This window comes from Protomyctophum parallelum (genome assembly GCF_964188405.1).
Source record: "Protomyctophum parallelum genome assembly, chromosome: 3".
NCBI lineage: Eukaryota > Metazoa > Chordata > Actinopteri > Myctophiformes > Myctophidae > Protomyctophum > Protomyctophum parallelum.
This window is the reverse complement of record NC_139698.1, coordinates 34017401-34042937: the sequence shown is the minus strand read 5'-3', so window position 1 is coordinate 34042937 and position 25537 is coordinate 34017401. Positions and strand designations below refer to the sequence as shown.

Here is a 25537-nt window from a genome sequence, read left to right as displayed (position 1 = left end):
ATTTCATTTGTCATCATGTTGCACATCACAAAAGGTCACTCAAGGTACAGGATGCCTTCTTATTTTCAATCTATGGCCCAAGCTACTCATTTACCCAGATGTTTCGAAAACTTATTGGATACCACACAACTTGGAGGAACACTGGTTTTGGTGAGTAGATATTTTTTGGTTGGACAGTGTTTACACTACTATGCTATAGCCTACCTTGCTGGTATGGGTAACAGGCTATGCTGGGTACCCCTTTTCCATTTGCATTGGGAACAACATATAGGCCTGCCTAGGCAAAGAAACGCAAGCATACCTGACAGTATGCATTATTAACATTTAGCTTAAGTACACATAGTACCTGTAGGCCTATCTCTAGACCTAATGCTGACACCAAATCAGCATATCCTGTACAGTAGCATATTTCTAAATCTCCAGTTTTGAGGTACTGAGCCTGGAACATTATAAACCAAGCAAAGCAAAGCAACAAAGCAAAGATCTACAGTATTCTTTTATCATAACATTGGTGGATACAGATTCTCTATTTGTGTCAAATGATCATCTACGTCATACTGTTCATGGAGCATAATGAGAACTAGGCCTATGACATATCCCCACATTGGAATGTCATTATGACAGTCACGAGATATTAAATATTGTGAAGAAATAATGCCCGGGGTTTCAATATAAACCCGCGCTATGGTAGCTAAGGGGTTCTGTTTATACAAATGTTAGGATGTGGCCACCACGACGGGGGCGGGCCTCGTCCACATCTTTCATCCCACCGGTGGGATTTCCACATCATATTATATTGAGGCCAGCTGTAGCGTAGCTGTGGACAGACGAGGAGGTGGGGGTGTGCAATGTGTACGGATAGACAGAGAGAGAGAGAGAGAGAGGAGGGGATGAGGGTAATTTCAGTTTAATGAAAGCATCGCTTCAGCTATAAATTAGAACTGCTGCTCTGCTTCTGTCACGTTGTTTTTATTTCTGATGGATTCTACGTAGCCTAGTTGGTCCTTGGTCGTCTATGTCTGCTATATATGCTCCGTTGTCCGAAATGAAGAACTTTCAGAAAATGTAGTGGACCAGACAGGATTATATGACAGCAAAAAAGGTAAGGGAGCTGGCTATCCTTCCTATGCGTCTGATTGTTATGCCCTTATATTTTGTTTAATTCAATATAATTGGCTGATTATAGCCTATGACATAAAGTTTGGCTTATAAGGGCGCGAACTTTCGTCCGTTTGGAACCAGCTATAGTGTGGTACGAGGCGTCAAAAAAACAGCTCCCGTAGGATTTTTGTGCTAAAATAGATTTTTTTGCAGATCTTGGTTCTAGAGTCCAAACTATGAGAAAATGATGGGGTTCAAATTTTCCGGACCCCCACCCCGTTTCTGGGGGGGTCATCTATTTGGGACCTCCCAGAACAGTATGCCAGCCAGTTAATGTCCGATTTGACCCCCCAAATAAGGGGTGGGGCTCTGGAAAATTTGAACCCCATCATTTTCTGACAGTTTGGTCCCTATGAAAGCCAAAAAAGCAAAGAAATCACTTTTAGAAAAGAAATCCTACGGAAATACACCTCGTACCACACTACTAGTGCACGCGATGATAAGCGTACCAAGTACAAACACGTGACGTGCGTAATTACGCGTGCCATGCGTACATTTGTTTATTGATATCGCTTTTATAGTACAAGAAGAACAAAACTGCGTTCGGTGGGTGATTCATTCATGTTTCCACAGTTGCCTCTTCTCTTCCAAATGTCTCTCAGTCGGTCCCATGCAGCTGACTGACTGTCCTTCCCTTGCACTAGCTGCTCGGGTGGAGTAAATGCATGGTTACAGCGAGGGTAAAAATACACCAGTGCGCTGCATGGTATTTATGGGCGCTCTTCCCGTTTACGTCGGAGTAGTTTTACTGTGTCTGTCCTCGTCAGTCGTCAGCCCGTGCAGTTGTCATGGAGGTGCAGGAGGAAGGACCGACGACACGACAGATGTAGAGCTCGCTTTGGTCTGTGTGTTGCACATGCGTGCAATAAACGGGATTTTAAACAACAAGGGACACACTGCAGGTGCCCGGACTGACCTGGCCATGTAGGTTAAAGCAAAGCGAGCCCGCAGGCAGCGACAACATGAAAGGAACAAGTGCGTCCACCTTCGCCTGTGGGAGCAGAGCGCCGGCGGCTGCCTGGAGTGCTGCTGAGCGGCCAAGTGGCCAAATGGCAGGATTTGGATAATTACGCTCTGGTCCCTAAGTGAAAGGAGCGGCTTTTTTTCCCCGTTTGTTTTTTTGTGTCTTCGTTGCTGGTTGTGAAATGTGGACTGCATTTGGTAACGGGTCAGGGATTCACGGCGGAGGCGGTGGTGGAGGAGGAGGAGGTGGAGGGGGAGGAGGGGGCTATGTGGCGTCTCAGGGCTGGGAGTTCGTGCCCTGCTCCAGGGTGGAGCGGCCAGACAGAGGCAAGAGCCGCAGCCCGCTCCGGAGGATCTCCTCCCCGCCGAGCATATTCAGTCACATCTTGGAGCCCCAGTCCGGTGCCTCGGTAGGACTAGGTGGAGGAGGAGTCGGGACGCCGCTGGAGGTTCTCAGGGGCCAAGTGTGGCCGCCGGGCGGGCACGACTCCCAGCAGCAGCAGCAGCAGCAGCAGGCTCACCACGTACGGCTGAAAAAGAAGTTCGAGGACTTGAAAAAACGCCACGGACATGACAGGGAGGAATGGATGCATCAGAAAGAGTTACTGTTAAGAGAGGTCGCTGATATACAAGTAGGCTAATTGAAGATAATCGCTTGTTCGTTCTGGCAGTGGTTGCAGTTTGGGCCAAATTAATTTAGTTTCAGTCACAGGCTTAACCATGCCATAATCATGACAGCAGTCATGCAGCACTTCAGCCTGTTTTTTGAGACATTTACAAAGCAAACGTGTAGGCCTACATAAACGTTCAGATTTCAAATATAAAGTAGGACTAACCACGAGTGTTAGAATTTTTAAACAATATTGCTGCTTAAATACAGTATGCTTCTGGGCTATAAGAGCTCTGGCATATTTAACAATATTGTTGGATTTGGATGACAAATACAAAGTTCTAGTAGTAAGCTAATTAAGTTATTCCCTTACCAAGGAGGAATGTAAATTAATTTAAGAATTCAGTAATGTATTAATATTAGTTGTTTAAAGGACCACTTCACCACTTTTTACCTATCTCCATCCTCACTAATGTTCATGATAAAATACCACCATTTTGGTGTGCATACAAGCCTATAGCCTATATCTGTTGGCAAAAGTAGGCTATTTGATTGATTGATTGATTGATTTATTGATTGAGATGACAAATATAACGCTCCCATGCAGGGTGGGGAGAACAGGAGGATACTGCTGGACTTGAAGTTGGTTCTGGAGGAGGTGCAGGCGGAGGTGAAGAGAGAGGAGGAGAAGAGGAGCGAGTTGCAGCTGCAGTACACCAGGGACAGATGTGCCTGGGAGCTGGAGAAAACAGAGCTCAAATGCAGGATTGCACAGGTACTAGAAGCAGAGGTGTGTGTGTGTGTGTGTGTGTGTGTGTGTGTGTGTGTGTGTGTGTGTGTGTGTGTGTGTGTGTGTGTGTGTGCGTGTGTGTGTGTATATCTACACCTGAGTATGAGTTTACAAATTGACCAAAAGGTTTCCATTTGTACACTCTCAGAGTTAAATCAATTGTGGGCTACTGTTCAAAAGCTAGTATAAAAAGCAGTTGGCTAGCGCACATCCAGTTCGTGTCTGGTGCTGGACTAAGGTAAGTACAGTGAAGAGAAGAGAGTCCGCACACAGGTTTGCTCCAATGGTGTTTTCTTTTATTTAAAACACCATAAATAAGACACAACGTTTCGGCCGTGAACGGCCTTCATCACCTGATGACTAGCTGTTCAAAAGCACCGAAACAAAATACATATTGTTACAGAAGTTAGAGGATATGTTAGGCAGCTAGGCATGTCTGTGGGGTTTGAAACGCCTGAATGAAAATACAAGTTATACTGAAACATTTTAGATCATTTTCAAGATTTAGTTTATGCTTGCCTTTATGCCTCTTCATGTGTGTATGCATTTATTTGCTCTGCACATATCTGTGTATACTTTAGGCCACTAGGTTTGTGTAAATTGGGCCAACCACATTTGCCACTCAGTTGGCGAGGTGATAAATTGCTCTGGCACCCATCCAACTCCAACCTCAGCGCAGACAAAAGCTTTGTAGGGAATCTTAGCCCCCAAAGAACCCCCCCTTGACACATGGGCTCCCAGCTCACCTTTCAACAGTTTGCTCAGATGACCTATTAACAGCAGCTGTCTGTGGTAACAATAGGTTAAGTGTTTCTCCAAAAAACATCAGAAAATACTTTTCTGTGGCTGAGGGTTTGCATAGCAATGCCATGCTTTGTGACGTATCGGCAAGGGAAGCGAATTATAATCCTCGTAAACCTTAACAATGGTGAATAGGGCGATTTAGCATTTTTATGGTTCTGCAAGGAGCTGTGGCTTTATTTGTTTGTTCCAGAAGAAATAAATATAAACTTAATTAAACCATCCTTTTCTGCATAAAACAATGAAAGCTTTTCGTTCAAATGTACAAAATGTGTCCAGCTGGAGTGTCACATTGTGACCTTCTAGATCTGCTATTTTGAAAATAAATAATATTGACAAAGTTCGAAAAATGTTGAACTTTTGGAAAACGGAGCATTTTCGAAAATTGGGCTGAATGAACACAGATTTGATCTGTTCATATTTTAGGGAATATCTGTGTATCTGTCTGCCAACAGAGTCTCATCTGATTCCTATTTCAGCTCTATAAATGATTGGTCATGCATTCACCCATCTAGACAGGACCCCTCTTGTTCCATCTCCTACTAAGAGACTGTGATGACCCTGGGATTCTCCATTTTAGTTAGTAACAAGGTGGTTAGACCCTACTGGTAAATTTTTACACTAGGAATAGGATGAATTACCTTTCAGGATTTTGCAGTGTGAACAATATTCAATGATACTCTGGCTGATGTGTTTGACTTTGATTCTAATTTCACAAGACGGTGCTGGATAGAACAGCATGGTGCATGTTGTTGCAAGCGTTTGACAAACGTTGCTTAAGGCCTGACACATTTTGTATGACAATATGATACAGTACATGACAGAGTAGCATTTTCTTTACCTGCACTGAATGAGAAAGACTAACTCAATTTGACTGTAATTCTGTTCTCCCTCACGAATGGTGCGGATGACAGCGGGCCTTATGAATGGTTCATGAAGCCTAGTTATGCAGAGCAACGCAGGGCAAGGATGGAAGTTTAATCCACTCCAGGAATTCAAACAATAATGCACGCGCACACACACACACACACACACACACACACACACACACACACACACACACACACACACACACACACACACACACACACACACACACACACACACACACACACACACAATGTTATTGGAATGCACACATTAACTTACTCTCATAAATGTATACCATCATGCCATCGTGTCTGTGAGTCATCTACATTCGACTTCAAATGCCTTCCCTTCCCTCCAGCTTTAACACACACAGGCCAATCAGAGATATGGGGATTTTGTGTGAATGACAGTGATTGACAGACGGAGAGAGAGGGAAATGTACGGTAAAAGGCATATTTCAAATTATAAATCCATGTTGTATCAAATAGACTTTTTCCTGGATAAATGCCTGGAATTCACTTGTCCTACAATTGGCTTTGAAATGCATGCATGCAGGCACGCACGCATGCTTTTTTCCATTGATTGCAGAAACAGGCTGTCTTGGAATAGAGCAACAGTATGGTGGGAGGGGCATCATTATAAAAGTTGTTTTCTCCTCACACCACATCCTGCCACAGTTTATACTTCTGGGTACATATTACCAAGTTCTCCTCGGGACTAAACACATTACTGTAAGCCAGGGTTTGTGTAGGAAATCCTAACTTTATTTGTTTTAGTCAGGGCCTGGGTTTACTTTACACTTGTTCCAGCCCAGAATCAAATATTTTATTTCTCCAAGTAAAGTCTAGGGCTTATAAAAAAAGGAAGAGATGCTGTAGTTAGATAAACCAAACATTTCTGTATCATGTGAGAGCTCATTTGAAACATTTACATCTCTGTTGAAGTTATGCTGGAGTTTGTGACCTGACCAGTGATCCTACTCCTATTATATCAAGTATCATGCCTAAAGTTGTCAAATCATACTTATTCTGAAGGAAAGGAAAACACTTTAATCTACTTTATGAATACAGGCCTTGTATTAACAGCATACTTGGCCTGTGTGTGTGTGTGTGTGTGTGTGTGTGTGTGTGTGTGTGTGTGTGTGTGTGTGTGTGTGTGTGTGTGTGTGTGTGTGTGTGTGTGCGCGTGAGAGTTTGTGTCCATGGCTCTACAAACCAATTGGCCCCACCACCACCACCAAACAAGCATTGCAGGCATAGGTCTGGCCGGGTATTTCCAGGCATATTTCAGTGCATACCAGTGATTTATGAAAGCTGTTGGCAGCTAGACATCTCACTCTGACTTAGCAGCCAGCTCTCCCGCCTCTCCTCTTCTCCTTTTCCTTTCCTCTCCCCTTTTCTCCCCTCCTCTGCTTTCCCCTCCCCTCGGAATGTGACATTGTAAAGCTCTGTGTCCCCTATTTATAGTGGGCCACCATGGTGACACAGTCACCTTTATATACACTGTACAGCAGTGACGGTAGCCAAGTTAACAGAAGATGGCTTCTTTGAAGTATATAACTTACACTCTATGCTTGATTCTCTTAAGTTAGCTTACGTTTGTTTATTCCACCGGTGTTCTGATTGAATGTAGTGTTACGCTTGTGTACTGTAAAGTAGTTTCTCTATACAGACAGTCAGCAAAAGTCTTGTCAGTGGAAGTCCGGCTATTCCATTTTTCTTCCAACCACCTTGTTTTTGCACTTTCACTGTTTGTTTATTTGAGGCTGTTTAAATAGACTGTGGACAGCGCCTGTCCTCCATCTCTAATTGTGGAGAACTTTGAAAAGAGACACAGTCAGACAGAAAAGGTCTGTGTTGTTTCCCTACGCCATAATTTCGTGACCCCAGGCCACAGGCAGAAATAGACTCATGACCGAGGGTTCAAAGAAGGCCTAGCTTGATGTCTGTGGGTGAATACTAACCCCTCCCCCCCTCCCCCCCTCCCCCCTCCCCCACGTAAAAAAAAAACACAACCATGCACTAGCATACCACATGCACGTACACATAGGCGTTGTCTTGGGTGCATTCCAACTCCATAGACTGCATGTTTTTCAGTTTTATCACATGAAAATGCACACAACATCCACAGAAAGTGGAGTTGTCCTGCTCCGAGCCTAACCTCGGCTTTGAATACATTTAAAGTGGAATAGCACCCTGTTTAACAACGCACGTATGTTATCCCTGTGTCTCAGGACATGTCAGTGTAGATCTGTGAACATGATCATCTTCCCCAAAGCTAGAAACCTGAGAGCCATGACTTTCTATCTGTTATGTCAAGATAGCCTGCATCTACCTCACTGACAATGAATGGGTAACTGATATCGAGGAATGTCTGGTAGTGGAATGACTGAACTTTTTACATCACAATGACCTTCACGTCACGGCTGTGCTTAATGTTTACAGATTTTTTGATAAGACAAACTCTTCTCTGTGAACAAGAATGAACGTTCGCACCTAAATTGAGCTGCCGCAGGGCATAAGAAAAACATGCTAGAGACAAAGTAAAGGGCTGTCTGAGTGCTTTAATGGTTATGGATGGCCACCACCATAGAGGCCCTGGTTTGATTCCCAGCAGCAATGCTTAGGCTGTTCTGAAGATAGCGTGAACCTCTGTATGTGTTAGACCCTCCAGGTACAACTCCTCACTGTCAGGTGAAAAGAAGTGACTGGTGACTCCATATGTATCCGAGGAGGCATATGGCTTTGTTTGTAGTGTATACTGTGTCCCCAGGCCAACAGTGGTGACCACAATACACAGTGGGGAACTGTCTGGAAAACAGACAGACAGACGGCAGATTTGTTACTTAAGCCAGCAAGCAAGCAATACCGGCCAGGGGGGCTAATAGGCACCAGGCAGCAAGTGCAACAAATTACTTTATATTCTAACAGTGTTCATTATGGGGGTGTTCTGCCACCGTAAGAAGTTTCCGGAAAATGGGAATGGCTATTGGGCCTACCTAAACCAAAAATGAGCTGCGTTCATGATTTGAGGCATTTTGTTCAGTTTGAGTGACAAAATCTGTAGGAGTAATATCACAAAATGAGTTTTGCAAAAATCTTACAGATTGCAGAGACAATAAAACAGATACAACAGGTGGCTATATACCTGAGGTGCTTGCTGCTTGGCCCCCTAAAAACCAAGCCAGGACATTCAATACTATTCTTGTTTAAATGAAACTCCTCTGAAAAACATTTTGTCCATCTTTGCATGAGCCGAACAAATATGACTCTGGGAATCATGCACGTTTCAGGCCCAGTTTCTTGTCCAGGAGACAAGCTTGTCTTTGTGCGAATCTGAGCAGTTGAACAACCACATATCCTTTTACTGCCATCGTGTGCATCCGTTGCAGACATACTTTACTGTGCTTGAATCTGCTACAGTATATCCTGCACATCCTGTTTTAGACAAGTGCCACAGAGACCATCAGTGAATCCCTGTGAGTTAGAGTTCTGGCAGGATGTTTTTGTCTTCCAATCCTCTCTTCCCTCCTCTGAACCCATTCACACTCGTCCCAGTGGTCTTTCACTCCTTCTTACTCCTCCACCTCACTTCCTGCCACTCCTTCATTCCTGCAATTCCACTCAGAACATGACGGGTCAATTTTTACACTCAGGATTAAACTGTCTCTCAGGGTTTTACTGTGGGTGTCTAATATTTATTAAACTGTCTCTCAGGGTTTTACTGTGGGTGTCTAATATTTATTAAACTGTCTCTCAGGGTTTTACTGTGGGTGTCTAATATTTGTTTTCTTCCTTATTTCAACCTCCCTCTCCTTCCCTCTCCCACCTCTCTTTCTCTCACTATCAATCTCCTTTATTCCTCTGTCATTGTTTCTCCCTCTCTGTCTTGGCCTCCACCAACTTCTCCCACTCCTCCCCCTCTCTCCCCCTCCTGCTCGCTCCCATCTCCCCATACCCATCGTCCCTCTCATCCTCCAATTTCCCTCTTCTCTCTCTCTCTCTCTCTCTCTCTCTCTCTCTCTCTCTCTCTCTGTGTCTGTCTGTCTCTCTCGCTTCCTCTGCACTGCAGCTGGAGGCTAGAGAAGGTGTAGGGTTGTTTGGTGCTGGGGTCCAGTCAGTGGGAGGTCCTGCTGGACCAGTGGTGTTAAGGAACGCTGTGGAAGCACCCGGCGAAACCTCGTCGCTCCGTCGGGAGAGGGAAGAGCAGAGGAAGCTCCTGACAGACACTCACACAGCGGCGATGGACCTCCGCTGTCGGCTCGAGCACAACGAGAGAGACTGGCTGCGGGAGAAGGCTGAGCTTCTGGAGAGGTTCGACACAGAGAGGAGAGAATGGGAGAGCCAGCTGAGAGACATGCAGGGAAAGATAGAGGAGGTGAGACACCAGGGAGCATGTTAGAACTGATAGATTACCAACAGACCGGCCTGTTGTTAATCTGGCATGCATACTGTGTGTACACAGCAAAATCTATAGTGGAGATCATCTTCTGAAAGTTAAAATATTTTTTTAATTAACTGGATTTGTCTGTGCGAGTATCCGTGTGTATTACTGTAAGTGTTGGTTTAATTTATGTGTAGTTGCGAACGCAGTGAGCCACTTACTATGACAGCAAGGGCTGAATGTCTGTGTGTGTGTGTGTGTGTGTCTGTGTGTCTGTGTGTCTGTCCCGCTGTTACACCACCCGCCCGCCACCAGAGGGCGCAGCTGTAGCACACACACACACACACACACACACAGGGCGCAGCTGTAGCACACACACACACACACACACACACACACACACACACAGGGCGCAGCTGTAGCACACACACACACACACACACACACACACACACACAACCACACACACACGAGCTGCGTTCGCTTCCCGCGTTTGCGCGTCTTACTTGTATAATCCAAGAAGCAACTGCACTGCAGTATACAGTATAATGGTACAGCACAAAAACATAACCCCAATTCTACATTATGTGTACTGGAAATAGTTTCCAGTAACAGTTTGACTAATTACAACTGGGAGATTGTTGGGAGAAATTATATGTGGTAAGCAGAGACTCCACATCCGATGCACATCATGTGGCTTATATTGTGAATGATGGATGGATCTAACATGGTGTTAGAATGTTTGATCACAGACAGATTTAGCACAGCAAGCTTTAGTGTCCCATATTAACCACTTAATCCTAATTGTATACTGTTGTACAACAGAGATGTGACCTGTTGTGAGCTTGTAAATCCGCTATTGTCGCTGTTGTGAATTATATCCATAACTACTTTCAAAATGACCGGACAAATGTATTATACTATCGCCGAAAATAGTTTAAATATGTATGTATGTATGACCTGTTGAGGGGTCTTTGGAATAGCAGAGCTGGCGTTACATGACAAATGCGCTTGGAATGGGAAATCGAAGGGGAGAAATGGAATAGGTTAGGTTTTTTTGTATTTAATTTGTAATTTTACCACAGACAGCAACACTCATCAATCAATCAAGTCACCTTAATTCATTTGTTTTACATTTAAATAAATATTATAGGGGCATGTCATGTGATCTACCTGTTCACGGAGAAGATCTCAATGCCTATATTCAGGTCAGGCCTTGATGCCTGACATTCAGTCAAGCATCAAGGCAAACATCAAGGAAGAGGTAGAACATCACCAGTTTGTAGAGTTCCAAGACTTACTTTATATAAAAAAAAAAAAAAAAAAAGTCTTGGAGCTCTACAAACTGGTGTGCAGATGTTCTTCCTCTTCCATGTGCCTTTGTGATCTACTGGTAGATCGCCTTTTGGACACCCCTGGAACACATACACAAAAAGAAACTGTCACAGTGCCCGAGTTGGACGGTAAAACTATGTGATGTGAACTGTAAAAGTTCACATTACCTTGATGGAAGAAACATGTTAGTTTGTACACAAACTCTTGATTCTACAAGTATGACTAGTCTTTTCTTTTGCGGAATGGACGAGAGAAATTAAAAATTGATAGTCTGATAAATAGACACATCCAGTTTTGTTCTGGGTCTGTATGCCACATGTATAAGGTGCAGTATGCTTGTTGAGCTCAGTTTGTGTTGAATGGTAGGGTACAAGAGGATCACACTGGTGAGAGGTGTAAAATTGGACAGAATGATTACAAATGTATTATTCCCATTTAATTTGGAGAGGAGATGGTTCACCTCTCTTATCCTTTCAATACATTTCATTCCTTCAATTCATATTTTATGACCCCAAAGAACTGAAGCAACCATGCAGACACCCAAGAGTCTGATATCAACAAACAGAATTTGTTTCTATTTCGTATACCCGATCAAGGAGTATTTCATTTCACAGTCAACAATTATGAATTAGCCTACTGTAGGTCCCTCCCGCAACAATCAGTAACAATTTGAGGTCTCATATTTCACAAATCAATATAATCAATATATACAGTAAACAAACAAACAAACAAATAAACTAGAATCACAGAAAAAGCTTTATGCTACAATAATTCAGTTTCCATCTTTAGTTTGTGGACTTTTTCCTTTTACATTAAGGATGACAAGAGAAAGCTTGTGACATGGGAGAATTGATGCTGGACCCTCCATGGCTATGTTTACCAGCAAATTAAAATCGGACTCCAAGAAGGAGATTAGTGTTTTGAGCGAAACCATACAAAATAACTCCGAGCGCTAAGGCACAGGAAAAACATGTGTCTCTCATTTGACGTCTTGAGACCAGAAAATGAGAGGAATATGGCAAGCTCAAAGGCAGTAGTTCTGTCCAGACATTGCATGAGAACTTGCAAGAAGGGCGCCCAAAGGTCACAACATAGTTCTTAGTCCACGATGCCTGGATAGGAGGCCAGAGGTAATTCCAGTTCCAAGTGTGACAATAGGCAATTGCATGGAAAATAATCATCACACCATAAATAAAAAATCACACGCGTGTGAACTGAGTGGTGCAACTCCCCCCCCCCCACCTCTCTCTCTCTCCCTTTTCTCTCTCTCATTAGCAGGCAACAGTGCAGCACTATCCCTCTCTCTGTTTCTGGCACAACAGCGCCCCTACTGGTACTCATAGTCATATACTGGTGCTCATTAACCAACACATAGGCACAGGCATAGGTGAACATGGACATTGCTGTTCGGAGTGGTTGCACCACTCAAAAAAAGAAAAAACATCTTAGTCAGATGTCCTTTTCTTTCATTGCTAACCTGGCTCCGCCAGCTGGTGGCAGCTGTGAGTTCCTCCTCCTGCTCCCATCTGGTGTCTCTCAGGCAGAGACATGCGCTCCGAACAAATTCTGATCGGAGAGATATGCGACCGTATGCGGCCGCTAGAGGCGGGATCAATGCGAGACTGGTGACGTATTGTAGCTGTGCCACAGCGAAATGTAAACACAACCTAACAGGACTACAACTCGAAATTATTATGTCTCTCTCAACCCTGGTTGAGAGAGACCAGATCAAGATGGAGGAGGGGACTTGTAAACTCAATACTGCCGCAATCTGGTGGAGTCAGGTTGGCCCTTACACCTCTAGACCTAGATTAATCGGCATCAGTACGACACTACCCCAAACACTTACCGTAACCGCAAGCACGACGCAACGCATGGTATCAGTACGACACTACCCCAAACCCTTACTGTAACCGCAAGCACGACGCAACGCATGGCATCAGTACGAAACTACCCCAAACCCTTACTGTAACTGCAAGCACGACGCAACGCATGGCATCAGTACGAAACTACCCCAAACCCTTACTGTAACCGCAAGCACGACGCAACGCATGGCATCAGTACGAAACTACCCCAAACCCTTACTGTAACCGCAAGCACGACGCAACGCATGGCATCAGTACGACACTACCCCAAACCCTTACTGTAACCGCAAGCACGACGCAACGCATGGCATCAGTACGACACTACCCCAAACCCTTACTGTAACCGCAAGCACGACGCAACGCATGGCATCAGTACGAAACTACCCCAAACCCTTACTGTAACCGCAAGCACGACGCAACGCATGGCATCAGTACGACACTACCCCAAACCCTTACCCTAACCGTAACCGCAAGCACGACGCAACGCATGGCATCAGCCGCGGAACAAGATACAATTCACTACACATCATGATGCAACACATTGTGAACTATTTTTAAATAGCTGATGTATGTGGAGTTAAAGTGGTTCAGCTGATTTTGATGCTAGATAAAATTACTGGAATCTCCAACCTCGCTATTGTTTCTGAAATGACACATCTGATCTGTGCACAAGCAGTTGACCTTTTATCCAACAACTATCTGTACCAATTGCTGTGTGCTCATCACTATCTATTCTGTACCAATATGTCCGTAATGCCGTTTAGTCCAGGGGGTCTTCAAAAAGTGTGAGCTTGCACATCTGCAATTTTCACTATTTTTGACATTTTCACCTACAGTATAATGACATGCCCAACATTGGGAAGCCAGGTTCAAAGTGGTTAATTCTCAGATCCGCTCTTTTCTATTTGCAGCTTTACTGTGAGGTGAGGGCCAAGCGAGAGGGGACTGGGACAGGGACAGGGACGAATGACCTCGACAGTGGAACACAGGATTACGATGACAACCTTGCACTTAGGCTCAGCCTACAATCCACCAGCACTGGCTCTAGTCTTCTCAGCAACCAGTCACGGTCTGAGCACCTCAGCTGTAGTAGCCAGTCGGATCCTCCCAAACCGCCGCCACTTCCAGGCTTCTATCGGCGAAGCAACATCAGCGGTGACGGTGGCAGCTGCTCGCCAAGTTTCAATAGAGAACCCAGTGTCTGTGACAATTTTTCCCAGTATAACAATGCCGAAGTTATGCAGTCATGCGAGCTGAGAGACAGAGGCCCGCTGCAACCACATGCAGACATTAACAGCCAGGACGCTGTGGACACAGCAGAGCTGGATGCTGTTTTGCAGGGGGCTCAGGGCCGTGGACTGCTGGAGTTGAATACTAATGTCTCTAAAGGGAATAGAAAAAATGTCCATCGGTCCGTCAGCCCTCAAGGAGGTCCTCTGAGTGCAGAGCTGATCTACAGCAGTGACAAGAAGAAGAACACTACTGCTCTCAATGCTGTGAGTTTAGACCCCGACCCCATTTGTGCGTCACGGACCAATTTTTATGGGTCACGACTCGAGTAAAGAGTAAAAGTCCCATTTTCTTTTCACACACACACACACACACACACACACACACACACACACACACACACACACACACACACACACACACACACACACACACACACACACACACACACACACACACACACGTGTAATGTACCTTCCTTCCTGTATTATGTACTCCCATCTCTGCTTATATCACACTTAAACAGCCTCACAATGAACTGAACCTTTCTCTTTTCATTTTAGAAATAATAGATATAGCCACTTAACTACTTTAAAAATTGCAGATCAAAACATGCAGTGTGAGGTGGTAGATTTGTTTGAAAACTAAATTGAATCTTTCAGAATTTTTTTTATTACATTTCTATACCAGGGCATGGTTAAAGTGGTCAGAAAGATATTAGGATGTTAAAATGAGTGTAAATGTATCTCAATCGCTCTCTTTCATCTCCATCTTCTTCGCCAGGCTCTGAAGGAGATAGCCTGTGTGAGCGAAGAGCTCTGCAGTTACCAGGACGAGATCAGAAAGAAGAGTGGGGACAAGAGGTAAATAAACCACCTGTTGCTAGGACAACGTAATGCCAACAACACTCCCTGTTGTTTATGCTGTGTACAGCTGAGCGTGTCTGGTTTGTATGTAGCGCACATAAAGCACAGTGTTGTGAAATCGTTGTTGGTTGTTGATATAAGCTGCTGTTGTTGGGGGGCACATTATGTGGAATTTGTTCTCTGTATTTATCTAAGTTGTGTCCTAAAGGATCTTTTACACCTGTCTTGATCATTAGCAGTTTGTAAATATCAGTGTATTATAATTATATTGACATTAATTTAATCTGAATGTCCCCCCCCTACTTTTTTTTTTTATTCCCTTGAGGAATCGTTCTCAGTCTCTATACCTGCCTGAGGAGAGAGAGACGCTGCTCCACGTTAAAACCAGCCTGGTGATTGAGGAACCCCACTGTGATCTCAACCAGATCTATGAGGACCTCCGGGCCATGGAGAAGGAAAACTGGATCACTGTGTCACCAGAGAATACCTGGCGGGCCAATCGTAAGGAGAAAGAATCTTGGAAGACCAATAGCAATCGGCCAGACAACGTGATCGACAGTGATGAAAGCCCAGAAACACCCACTGAGATGTCTACACATCATTCAGCACCCCCCATTCCTCCTCGTACCGCGTCCTGGAACCTGAGCAGCTCCACCCCAGAGCCAGAACCTCAAATTCATGAATCCTCAATGATCACGGGCAGGAGTTGTCACAGCCCCTGTGTTCTGGTGGAAAACAAGTGTCCCAGTCCATCTATTGTGAGAAAGTTTGAGGCTATGCTGCAGGTGAATGAAGGTAAAGTTCTGACTGACAGTGTGGTCGTGTCCTGTTCTGCACCAGCTAACTCCAACTGCAACACCGGCTGTTGCCACAACCGCTGGTCATGTGACGCAAGTAAGTTCAGTGGCAGTAAATTATCTGCATATGTGCCTGTCCAGAAAAGCTTCTCAGAAGTCAACATACTGACTGCTGCAAAAGACTCATGCTCAGACAACAGGCCTGCTTTTAAAAACTTAATACAAACGCCTAAAGAACATCAAATGCCTTTCACTGTCAAAGAATCACCTGTAGAGTTGCCTTTGTCATCTCTGGATTCACCCCCTGCCTGTCTTAACCTCCAGGGCTCTAAAAGGAATATAATGCTGGAACAGAAAACAGCTGAGTTTAACAGAACTCTGTTTCAGGCTGAAATGGGCCGGGGGGTGGAGGAGCAGCACAATGCTGATGTGGTTTGTGAACCTGTTTTTGTGGCCGCATGTGTCTCTAATGAGGTTCCACCACGCAGAGAGGCCACCGTTGACCCTCGTCCGCAATGTACTGAGGTCACCTCTGACATCAACACGCATCTCAATGCCACGCTAACTCCCTCCACCTCGGACCCTGTTCTTCACATCCATGAAATGAGGCTCAAGAGAAGCAGAAAGGACTGCCACGGTCAAGAAGTCAGAGTGCCCCCGGAACTCACTATTAACCTTTCACCTCAGCAGATTAGACCCAAAGAGGTGACCGTGGAGGCCGAGGGCAAACCTCAGGCCCCTGGCAGCCCCACCAGGTGCACGCAGCACAGAGCCACCACAGAGACAGTTATCCATCATTTGTCCGGGTCCAGTCCCAACAGGGTAAATCCCCAAGAGGCGAGGGTTCACCGCGTGGCACTCAGCGACTCGCCCCGGCAGCCCCTCACTGAATCCAGGCCACAACAGCTGACACCATCAGGGCACCAAGCACAGCAAGGGCGTACCTCTGCCCAGCCTGACACCTCCAGGCCTGGGCCTCGTGTGATGAACGACCACCCATGGAAGCCCCTCACTCTGGCTGCCTATCCACGGCCCGAGGGGTCGCGGTCTAATTACGGAGCGGTGGAGAGGATTCTGAAGAGCTACGAGAGCGCGGCCTGGGCTCAACAGCACCAGAACCAACAGAAGCAGGCTGCCTCGAGTCCCAACATCAGTCCCACCAGGCACGAGGAGAAGGTCGCAGAACTGCTGGACATGCTGGACATGGAGCCTGCGCGGCAACCTCCCGTCCCGCAACACACGCACTCTTCACAGACTTCTTACACACACATCACACACACTGCACAGCTCAGCAGCCACACTGCCATCAGTGTGAGAGACGCGTGTCTTACAATGCAGGTGAGTGGAGTCTACAGTACATGTTGTGTGTGCGGACACAATATGTTTTTAACACGCATCTATTTGAGACATAGATGCTTTAGTCAATACTGAAGTAGAAAATGCCCAGTACTACCACTGTAAATGAAGGACGTCACACATTCTGTTGCATTGTATTCTGTTGCCTTGTGAAAGGCTCAGCGATTGTCCTTGGCTGAGGACAACTCCAATGGGAATAGTGTTTATTTCTGGTATGTGCTCTGAGAGAGAATCGGGCCAAAGCCTCGATTATAATCTTGGCATCTGGGCAATTGCACTGCTAAAAGGCTCCTAATAAAAGGAAGTGGTGGTGTGGCACACTAAGCTAAGCTGGCAGGATGTCAATACCCCCCCCCCCACTCCCAACACACACACACAAACGCATTCACCTTTCCAGAAAATCTCCTCTTTCATTGTGAGGGCCTCTTTTTGGAAGTCGTTTTCAGGCCCTCACGTTACTTTGATTACAGAAATATCTGGAAACAGCCAAATGACTGAAAGCCCTAAGCAGACCACAGGAATTATTTCAGATTATTATTAAAGATGGAGTGCCACCATTTTTTCCACCCTAAAACATGATCATCAGGTATTATTACAATATAAGGGGGAAGAACTTTTTCCAAAAAGTGTACAGTATTTGTTAAAATCATGCTTTTATGTGGACACGCCCACCAGTTCATTAAGTATGCCTGGTATGCCTGGTGGGTGGTAGCCTCGGTCCCAGGCTGATGGGTGGTGATCTTAGAGTATATATTTCTAGAGAAGGCACCCAGAGGAAACCCTGAGGCGAAATGGACATAGTGGCCGGATTTGGTATTGCAGCTCGAGCCAGCGCTGCTCCGTTGACTATCATTGCGCACGTTCATGTGATTGGGGCCATGACACGTGAACGAATGTTTCATACGTGAACGCGCACAAACGGCACAATGATAGTCAACGGCAGCGCGTTCATGTGTTTGGGGCCAATCCATCCCAGAATGCACTCTGTTCCTACCAGGAAGGAGGAGTGAATCCGCCTCATGCGCTTTTGAGCAAGTGGATGGAAGGAGAACTCGGGTGTCTTCTCTATAGATATATAACTCTATGGTGGTGATCCACCTGAACTGAAGCCGCACCCACAGCTGTAGTTGTATGATAAAGGGGGAGGGGTTAGGGGAGGGGCTGATAGTGTGGTGTCACTATATTACTGTTTACTTCATTGGCCCGTTTGACTGTCAAGGGTTCAGCCTCCAGGAAGAAACCCTAAATACAAAGTTAATACACCATTGCACATGAAAACAACTCCAGGGTGTCTAATGAAGTACTGTCACCTCATAGACACATGCAAAACTGGAAAAATACAAAAATTGTGGCACTCCATCTTTAAAATGTTTTTTTTTGGGGAACGATTATCTGGTCAATTTAATCGTGCCACACAGAAAGAATGCAGTGAGAGGTAATCTCTGTACTTGGAACAGATAAAATGTTGATTTAACCTTGACCAATGAGTATTGAAATCATAATGAAATGGAGAGGTTTCCAAAAATATAATTTGACAAGTGTGTCGTGATTTTTTTTCCCTTTTGCCACAGGACCAGACAATGTATTGACCATTTTATTTTGAATATACTTGTTGTTTTCCCTAGGGGCAAGAATGGGACTACAGATGGGACAAGTGACAAAATGTAAAGTATTTACAATATTTAGTGGTTGATTGGAAGGGTGTGATAATCCTTAATGTTAATTCATTGCTTTCTCCTCAGGAAAACAAAGACTCTTCCATCTCCTCTTCCTCCAACCAGAAGAACTTCTCCAGGCCTGCCTGGCCCGCAAACCGACGCCTCCCTTCTCGGTGGGCCAACTGCTCCCCCTCTTCTTCCTCCTCCACCTCCTCCTCACCCTCAACCCCTCTTCTTGCACCACCCTCTATCCCACTGAAACACATGTCCTCCTTCTCCTCCTACTCAGCCTTTCACATGGAGACAGTGATCATTTGAAATGTCCTGACTGATCCCTGCGATGCGACAAGATGCCTTTGCTTATCACCGTTAATCCCCCAACCCTGAACCTTGAGTCTCCTTCCAATCTCCATGACCTCTGTACATACCAAACCCAGTCTGTCTGCTTACTCTTACACTATAAACCCCAGAGCGTTCATTTAACTCTGATTGTGTACAAATGTAACCAAATGGACTCAAAAGTACTGAGTCAGAAGTGCTTTAGCCTTGACCTACTCATTTTTAGAATGTATTTCCCATCCAGTGGAGCTTAGGCAAAATAATTATTCTGTACATCTGAAACCGTTTCATATTCTACAGTATCTCAGCTTATTGAGGTGTGCTCCCGACAACTTGCCAAGCAATGTGAGTAGCCTCAGAGGACAGGGAAAACATCACTTGCGAGGCAATTTAGAATAAGTGCATCTCATGTTAATCTCAGCCATTTGAAATAATGTGCTTTGCTCAGGTCTGGAGCCTAGCCTTGACACGTGTAGCCTTGCAGGTCTAACTACAATGGACTCTTTAATAATGCCATTTGTTATAGCTACATGTACACTGTAAAAAACCTTATGCTAGCTCCTATTAAAGAACTGTTTAAAATGTTTTGTCCGAATCCATTCAAATTCATCTGATTTTCAAGTTTATTTTTTGCCTAATACAGAAAATGTGACAAAATGTATATGGATTTAGGTTAAGGTTCGCTTTTAGTTAACTTAACATTTTAACAGTGTAGTTTTTTTTTACTTAACCTCTCTGTGATGTTCATTCTTTATTCATGGCTTTACACGTTACATAATTATATAACAATGCAGATGTCACATATTATCTGATAAGAAACAACAGATAAGCCTGTTACGTCCCTTTTTCTACCTTTGTACCAAAGGCTGGTTTTCTTTTTTTTTTAAACAAATTACATTATGTTTTACATTGGTTATTTTAGTTCTTTGCTCATTGCTACAGTTTTCCAATAGCTAATACCGTAACAGTATTCATGCGAGCCAACTTTTGCATTTATGCATAACTGAACTTCTGAAAACAAGAAATGAACAAAAAAAAACTTTTCTACTTTTACTTACTGAATGGACAGATACAGTACATATCAAAACATCACTCAGTTGAGTATTACAGTCTGTTGGGTTAATGTGGTGAAACATGATGAAAGTGATGGCTGTTCTTTTTGTGTAATAAATGTAATGAGGAATTTCCTGTTTTTCTTTTCACATCACAGACTGAAGCATTATAAATTGTATTCTCATTCAGTATTTAGTAGTTTTCCGGTCATTTTACCCCCTTAACCACTTGAACCCCAGCATCCATATTCTGGTCCATATCCATATTCCGGTGGGAAGAGATTTGGGGCCCTATTTTCGTCACTGCCCAGTGCCTACACCCCTTATCCCTAAACGTCTTTTCCTTATTTTACTATTTTGAAAAACATTTTTGAATAGTTCAAATAGCCGATCTACAAGTGCACAACGTGTCGATGTAGATCGGCTAGTTTAAAAATGTAAAATGTTTTTCAAAATAGTAAAAAAGACAAGTTTAGGGATAAGGGGTATAGGCAGTGATGAAAATAGAGCCATTAGTGCACAGAGCAAACTAAGGTCCAGTTTACTAAAGTACCCTATTCTACTTCATTGGCCGGGGTCCCCCAGTGGCAGAAAAAAGAGACTTTGTTGCCTGTGAAACCACTACCAAAAAGATAACTACTACTATTATGAACATATGATTTGTCTCGCTTTTCCTGTCACGTTGTGAGTTGTTGGCTATTTTCAACAAAAGCTTTCTCTACTATAACAGAAAACTGAAAATACACTAGTATAGATCCCTGAGGGACTGTTAAACCCACAGCATTTAAAGAACAGGACCAGACAAATCATGCAGGTTGTCTGGCTCCCTTAATCTTATTGGGTGACATCCTTGGTGACACCGTGAGTGTGAGTGATGACTGTTATGTGGTGAAGTTTGTATGTGACAGAGTCAGTTGGACAGTCCATCATATGATGGTGTCTTGGTGTGTGTGTGTGTGTGTGTGCGTGCGTGCGTGCGTGTGCACGCGTGTGTATGTTTTCCTCCCTGCACATTTGTTTCTGTCTTTCGAGACAGGTTATTCGTCATCTCACATAAACACAAATCTCCTATAATCTGCTGTGATGAGCTGATAAAATTGTTACACTCGGTCTCACCTCTGTCTGTCAGTCTGGCAACCCCTCAGGTGCGCGCGCGCGCACACACACACACACACACACACACACACACACAACTCCCCTGAGACACCTAACCCCTTATAGTCTGAAACTTGCCACCATGTACTGACAGGAATAGCAGGTGGGGGACAATGTTTTGGTGCCAGAAATCCTACCCCGGACCAATGCTGATATAAATACTGTCATCCTTTCCAGATGCCCAGCCCAGTTCTGTTTGTATGTCTGTGTCAGGTTGGCTTCACATTATGGCCTATGATCACATCTGGGGGAACCAGACTGAAATTGGCCATTTCACAATCGTTAGTGTAATTTTAAACAGACCTTTGAATCCCATATCAAATCTTTTGATATCTTTTTAGCAGCTAGAGCTAGATAAAACTATTTATCAGTCCAAAAATATTTCTTTATCGCACTTATGAACAATACTCTTTCAGATTGGAACGACAAACAGAAATACAGTTTAATATATATGGGGTAAAAACAAAAGCAGAATCTACTCAAAATCTATTAAATAAAGGAACCAGCAATCGAACCCCAACCTTATTACCCACTCATCTTCCAATATACCACAGAATTTGAGCTTCTTTTATATAATGGTTTATTATAGTGTGTTGACTACTGTACACACACACCGCCCCTATAGGTGTGCAGTACCGTATCAAGGTATAGCTCGGTAATGTTTCATATTTTACATCCTCTAATGGACCTTATTAAAGTATTTATTTACATATTACCCATCAAACCTGATTCTGTTTGACCATCTTGACTCACGCTCCACAGAAACCTTGGCTAGGATCGCTCCCCAAATAATTTTGGGGAGCGAATAATTTAATTTATTTATCACTGTAGTAAATGATCCTGCTTCAAATAAACAGTGATTTCAACGATCACGAGCTGATGTCCATGTTGTCGTTTCAATACAGTAAAATCCTCAATGCTAATTTATCCATTTGTAACTGTTAATTTAGCACTCTGAGTGAAATTAACATATAGTATTTAGCTTGTTTATTTTCATCCTCTGCCTAACAGAGATGTTCTCACTGCATGGCCTGGAGTGGCCTCAGATTGGGCCTGAGCCCTCCAGTCCCACTGACCTCCCAGTGGTCCCCAAACGTGTCCATTTCCATGATCCACCTGTGGATGTACCTTTGGCCCATGCAGGACCTACAAAATAATTTGTACAATAACTAAAACTAAAATGTGATATAACATTTATTTATGTATACTGTTCATCAATACTGTATTCGTCTTTTAAAACATGATACAAGGAAGCAGACGAGGTATGTCAGTTCAGTACTTCACTTACCACAGTAACATTGAAAATAGAGCTGTTAATATCTGCTTCAAATGCTGCATCGAATTGTTTGTATATGAAATGAACTAAACATGGCTTGCCTTGTGTCAAGCATACAAAATGCCCACAAAAAGAAAGTAAATTAAAAACTGTGAAAGACACCGATCTGTCCATACAAGAAACCTGGATTCACCACAGGACGCCTGACACCTGCCAACCTGCCTTTCTTCCTGCCCTGAAATAGTGTGTGTTTGTGCGTGTGCGTGCGTTCTTATCTCTGTGGGTTGATTTTAGAGCCATGCTGACTGCAGCACATTCCCAGACTTCCTGTAGAGCCCTGGACAGCTGCATATTGATCAGTGTTGATGAGGGCCTCTCACTCACACTACGTAAGTGTCTTTCTTTCTTTCTTTCTTTCTTTCTTTCTTTCTTTCTTTCTTTCTTTCTTTCTTTCTTTCTTTCTTTCTAACTTCCATTATCAGGTAGAGGCTCTCAGGGATGGATCATAAAACCTCATCAAAACAACAGAAATGACTGAGCAAAGGCTAGAGGCAGGCTTAGTGAGAAGATGACCTCTCTCAACTATTACAAGGTATAAGTCTATCGTCTATTGTTATGTTCTATTTAATAGAATCTTTTCTATTCAGGCACTGTACTTGATATATGATAGTGGTTCTCAAAGTGAGATCCGTGGACCCCAAGGGGTCCTTCAGGGTGTCCCCTGCAAAATTTGATACAGCATCAGGTTAACCACTTAAACCTATACACTTGCTTGCTGGCAGTCACAGAAGCACTACATGCTGCCCAAGCTGCTTCCCACTCTGCAGTACTGATTCTCCTAGACCTATCAGCAGCATTTGACACAGTGAACCACCAGCTGCTCCTAGACACCCTAGCGGAGCTAGGCATCGGTGGAACGGCACTAAAGTGGTTCTCCTCCTACCTCACCGACCGGACCTACCAGATTTCCTGGAAAGGTCTGTTATCATCCCCCCGAACCCTCCAAACTGGGGTCCCACAGGGATCTGTACTTGGTCCCCTCCTTTTCTCACTGTACACTAAATCCCTTGGCACTATCATCTCTGCTCACAATATATCCTATCACTGCTACGCCGATGACACACAACTGTTCCTATCCTTCCCCCCCTCTGCCACTCAGGTGGAAGAGCGCATCACTGCATGCCTGGCTGACATCTCACAGTGGATGTCCTCCAACCACCTCAAGCTGAACCCAGACAAGACTGAGCTTCTCTTCTTCCCAGCTAAGTCCTGCCCTATGCGGGAGCTAACTATTTCCGTAGACAACGCCCTGGTAACGTCTGTCCCAACAGTCAGGAATCTTGGTGTTGTCCTGGACAGTCAGCTCTCGTTCAAAGCTCACATCACAGCTGTCACTCGATCCTGTAGGTTCACACTCTATAACATACGACGAATTAGACCGTTCCTCACCCAGGAATCAGCCCAGCTCCTAATCCAGACAACAGTCTTGTCAAAACTCGACTATTGTAACCTCCTTACTGGCCTACCAGCATGTGCACTTAAGCCTCTCCAGCTGATCCAAAATGCAGCAGCTCGCTTGGTCTTCAACCAGCCAAAATTCTCACATTTCTCCCCCCTGCTCCGCTCCCTCCACTGGCTCCCGGTCGCTGCCCGCACAGAATACAAAACTCTGATGCTGGCATTCAAAGCAACCAAAGGTATGGCTCCCCCATATCTTGCAAGTATGATTGAACCCTACAAACCCTCCCGCGCACTCAGATCAGCCAACGCAGGGAAGCTGGAAGTACCCTCACTAAATACGCCGGGACAACGCTCCACACGTCCCAAACTCTTCTCCCTTCTGGCTCCAAAACTGTGGAATGCACTTCCCATTGCAGTCAGAACTGCAGCATCACTCCCAATCTTCCGCCGTAACCTGAAAACCCACCTTTTCAGACTCCATCATGGCCCATAGCACTTACCCTAACCCCTTAGATAGCATTTCTGTTGGCTTAGATAGCATTTGACACAGACTTATAGCATGTTATGTAGACAGCACTATAATTGTATTGTATATAGTCATAGCACGCCATAGTACATATGTATAGCATAGTAGTAAATATGTATAGTTTATATGTATAGTGTATGTATAGTTTCATTATATAGATATTCCACTGTTACTTTCTTAGCTTACGCATGTTTCATGATAAATGCTTTTATGTGATGTATTCCCATGCTTTTGTTCTTACTTAAATGTAAGTCGCTCTGGATTAAGAGCGTCTGCTAAATGCCTAAATTGTAAATTGTCCATGTATGTATATGTATAAGTATAAGTAGCTTTATGTGTCCATGTATATAATATATAATATGTATAAGTATACGTAACTTTCAGTATAGTTGAAACACACTGAAAATAGCTGATCTACACCCCTGTGAGCTTGTAGATCTGCTCATTTGAAAAGAAAATGTGAAAGATTCGGAATAGTTTTGAAACACAAATCGCACACAAAATATTTTCAGATGGGGATCTGCGGTGGCTCAGGGGTAACTGCAAGGTTGCCAGTTCAAACCCGGGCTCCCCCAGAGTCAGTGTCGAAGTGTCCTTGAGCAAGACACTGAACCCCTAATTGCTCCTGATGTGCTGGTTGGTGCCTTGCATGGTTTCTGTCGCCATCAGTGTATGTCTGTGTGTGAATGGGTGAATGTAATGCACACTCTAGCGCTATATAAATGCACCATTTACCAATTTGGGGGTCCATGAGATGAAAACATTTTAGACCCAACGTGATGCCTAGAGACAGGTTGTGGGCTGTTGACCCAGTTGACTATACTGTACTCAGCAAGAGACAGAGCTGCCAGTCTGTCTGCATTGGAATGTCTGCCTGAAGAGTCCCACCGACCTTTTAGGATTCCTTCCTTGCTTTTAAATAGATTCTAGAACTGTGGATTCTAAAACAGAGACAGAGTCACTGGGACGGCCACTGTATCCTGATGACCCTTAACCACATGAACCCTAGAGCGTCCGCTATTCTAGGCGAACATCAAAATAAA

At 44.3% G+C, this 25537-nt stretch overlaps 2 protein-coding genes across 5 annotated transcripts in view; one reads left to right on the top strand and one right to left on the bottom strand.

Annotated features, from left to right (window-relative positions):
- Nucleotides 1-25537, bottom strand: part of lratd2b (LRAT domain containing 2b) — a 284775-nt gene that overhangs the window by 62053 nt on the left and 197185 nt on the right. The gene's annotated exons all lie outside the window — the stretch shown is intronic.
- On the top strand, nt 35-20207 carry mtcl3a (MTCL family member 3a). Of its 4 annotated transcripts, XM_083761921.1 has the most exons (8): nt 1837-2756; nt 3342-3509; nt 9267-9572; nt 13690-14274; nt 14792-14871; nt 15200-17009; nt 18653-18691; nt 18770-18910. In XM_083761921.1, exons 1-7 carry the CDS (start codon nt 2307-2309, stop codon nt 18683-18685), a joined length of 3432 nt encoding a protein of 1143 aa, XP_083618047.1. In that variant the 5' UTR covers nt 1837-2306; the 3' UTR covers nt 18686-18691; nt 18770-18910. The 4 variants fall into 4 exon arrangements, with proteins under 4 accessions (XP_083618048.1, XP_083618049.1, XP_083618047.1 ...); XM_083761922.1 differs by lacking the exons at nt 1837-2756; nt 18653-18691 and adding an exon at nt 35-150 and having other exon boundaries at nt 18770-20207; XM_083761923.1 differs by lacking the exons at nt 1837-2756; nt 18653-18691 and adding an exon at nt 868-1102 and having other exon boundaries at nt 18770-20207.